Source organism: Parasteatoda tepidariorum, chromosome 6 (genome assembly GCF_982258835.1).
Source record: "Parasteatoda tepidariorum strain Cologne lab strain chromosome 6, Ptep-v5.0, whole genome shotgun sequence".
Classification (NCBI taxonomy): domain Eukaryota; kingdom Metazoa; phylum Arthropoda; class Arachnida; order Araneae; family Theridiidae; genus Parasteatoda; species Parasteatoda tepidariorum.
In genome coordinates, this window is record NC_141760.1 from 36739804 (window position 1) to 36743410 (window position 3607).

Consider the following 3607-nt stretch of genomic DNA (forward strand, 5'->3'; position numbering starts at 1 on the left):
GGTGGAAAAGTAAAGTTACCAAACTTGCGTTCACCACCTGAACCATTACTAACTTTAGTATCAGGTGGAACAAGTGAATCAAAACATTTTTTGAAAAATATACGCAAGTACAATTCATGCTCCCAAATGACATCGCTCGGAGCAACGAATATCGTTAGCGCAAATTATATGCCAACATTTAAAGTGCAAGGGCAAATTTATCACCATGCTGGATCACTACTACCCTTGCCAAATGCTGATCACAAATATCTTCAGATATATTTTATGGGAAATACTGACGAACAAATCAACAGACGGTGTCAACTGAATATGAGTACTAAGCGAGAGATTGTCGCTGAATTACAAAATTTGTTTGAACAACATAATGAATTAATTAAATTATTTAAAACCGCCATTGAACAAATGCCATCTGACGATTACCAAGTAATAATAAAAGCAGATAAAACACCTGTTGGTCAACATCGAAGAAAATTCAACGCACCAACGTTTGATGAAGTGGCAATTGTCATAGTTGGTGAAGAATTTACTTCTCGTGACATAATTCTTTATCGTAGAAATGGTGAAGTCCAGAAAGTATCAGAAACGCATCGTTCATATGATGCATTACAATATCCCATCCTATTTTGACAAGGAGAGGATGGATATCATTTTAATATTAATATGAGAAATCCTACAACTAATGTGGGCATTAACAAAAAGGTCAGTGCTATGCATTATTATGCATATCGAATGATGATTCGTGAGAATGCTGATAATCATATATTGAAATGCAGACCATTATTTCATCAATACATTGTTGACATGTATGCAAAAATAGAAAGTGAAAGACTCCTCTACATACGACTAAATCAAGTCAAATTGCGTTCTGAAGAGTACATCCATTTACGTGATGCAGTTGTAAATGATGGTAATCTCAGTGAAATTGGAAAAATAGTCATTTTACCATCCACATATACAGGCAGCCGAAGACACATGCATGAATATGCACAAGATGCAATGACATATGTTCGTGCATATGGTCGTCCAGATTTTTTCATCACATTTACATGTAACCCAGCATGGGATGAAATAAAGGAGCTTCTATTAACTGGACAATCGCCATCACATCGTCATGATATTTCTGCACGTGCATTTAAACGAAAGTTAAAATCCTTAATGGATTTTATTGTCAAACACCATGTATTTGGAGAGACGCGCTGTTGGATGTATTCCATTGAATGGCAAAAAAGAGGCTTACCACATGCGCATATTTTAATATGGATGATGGAAAAGATAACACCTAACAGAATTGATGAAATCATTTCTGCAGAAATACCAGATATTGAAATTGATAAAGATTTGCACGATATTGTCTCAAAAAATATAATTCATGGTCCATGTGGCTCACTAAATAATAATTCACCATGCATGTCAGATGGAAAGTGCACAAAGCGGTATCCTAGAGACTTACCTGCTGAAACTATTACAGGCAATGATGGATATCCACTCTATCGACGACGATCTACCGAAAATGGTGGAAAATCCATTAAACTAAAAGTACTCAACAATGCTATTGATGTTGATAATCGTTGGGTAGTACCATATTCTCCATTGCTACTAAAATCGTTTAACGCGCACATAAATGCTGAGTACTGCAATTCAGTGAAAGCTATAAAATATATTTGCAAATATGTGAACAAAGGAAGCGATATGGCAGTGTATGCACTGGGAAATACAACTGCTTCTAACGATGAAGTCACCCAATATCAACTGGGACGCTACATAAGTAGAAATGAGGCTGTATGGCGTATTTTATCATTTTCCATTCATGAGCGATATCCAACGGTTGTTCATTTAGCAGTACATCTTGAAAATGGACAACGTGTGTATTTTACATCAGAAAATGTACGTGCAAGAGCAATGTCACCACCGCCAACATCATTAACTGAATTTTTCACATTATGTAGAAATGAAACCTTTGCAAGGACACTACTGTACTCTGAAGTATCAACTTATTTTACGTGGAATACATCAACAAAAAAATTTCAGCGTCGTAAACAAGGTAGAGCAGTACAAGGTCATCTAAATTTATATTCCACAGATGCATTGGGTCGTATGTACACTGTACATCCAAATAACGCAGAATGCTTTTACCTGAGATTATTATTAATCAATGTTCGTGGACCAACATCTTTCCAAGAATTAAAAACAGTCAATGGCCAAGTGTGTGCTACATTGCGTGAGGCTTGCCAGAAATTAAGTCTCTTAGAAAACGATGCTCATTGGGATATTTCACTCGCTGATGCTTCTAATACAGCTCAACCACCACAGATACGTACACTATTTTCCATCATACTAACTACATGTTTTCCGGCTAATCCAAAGGATCTTTGGGAAAAATATAAAGACTATATGAGTGAAGACATTTTACATCGCATGCGTAGAATAAATGCTAATCCCAACATTCAATTTACATCAAATATATACAATGAAGCATTGATTTTAATTGAGAATGTATGTTTGACAATAGCCAACAAATCACTGACTGAATTGGGAATGATTTCTCCAAATAGATCTGGTAATGACATTTTCGATCGTGATATACAACGAGAAACGCACTTCGATGTTAATGAATTGCAAGCATTTGTTCGAATTAATCTGCCGAAACTGGTATTAGAACAACGAACAGCATATGACACAATTATAAATGCAATATCTAACAAGAGTTGTGGCTTATATTTCTTAGATGCACCTGGAGGTACTGGCAAAACTTTTCTTATTTCAATTATTCTGGCAACTATAAAATCACAAAATAATATTGCACTTGCTATTGAATCATCTGGTATTGCAGCAACTCTTTTGGACGGTGGTCGAACAGCACATTCAGCATTGAAATTGCCATTAAATGTGCAGGTAATTGAAACTCCAACATGTAATATTAGCAAAGATTCTGGGATGGGAAAAGTACTAGGATCATGTCAGCTTATAATATGGGATGAATGCACCATGGCACACAAGAAATCATTGGAAGCACTCAATCGCACATTAAAAGATTTGGGAGGAAATGAGCAGCTCTTTGGTGGTGCACTCATTTTGCTAGCTGGTGATTTTAGACAAACTCTACCAGTTATACCCCGTTCAACACCAGCAGATGAATTGAATGCAGTCTTAAATCATCAGTGTTATGGCGGTATGTGGGGAAAATATCTTTAAAGACCAATATGCGTATTCAATTACAACAAGATGAATCTTCTGAATGATTTGCAATACAATTGCTAGACATTAGGAATGGTAAAATGGAAATGGACCAATCCACATACTGTAGTACATTACCAGAAAACTTTTGTCACATTGTAAAATCCACTGATGAATTGATTGCAAAAGTTTTTCAAATTTATCGCAGAATTATAAAAATAATCAATGGGTTAGTGAGCGTGCTATATTGGCAGCCAAAAACACTGATGTGAATTTAATAAACTGCAAAATTCAAAATGAAATACCTGATGAAGAAACAACATATATATCCATAGATACTGTTGTCAATCAAGATGAATCAGTTAATTATCCAATAGAATTTTTAAATTCATTGGATCTACCAGGAATGCCACCGCATATTTTATCTTTGAAA

At 35.4% G+C, this 3607-nt stretch overlaps 1 protein-coding gene across 1 annotated transcript; it reads left to right on the forward strand.

Annotated features, from left to right (window-relative positions):
- Positions 1-660: 660 nt before the first annotated feature.
- Positions 661-3192, forward strand: LOC147807778 (uncharacterized). Its single transcript, XM_087166811.1, has one exon. The coding sequence runs from the start codon at positions 661-663 to the stop codon at positions 3190-3192; it is 2532 nt and encodes an 843-aa protein (XP_087022937.1).
- Positions 3193-3607: the final 415 nt, after the last annotated feature.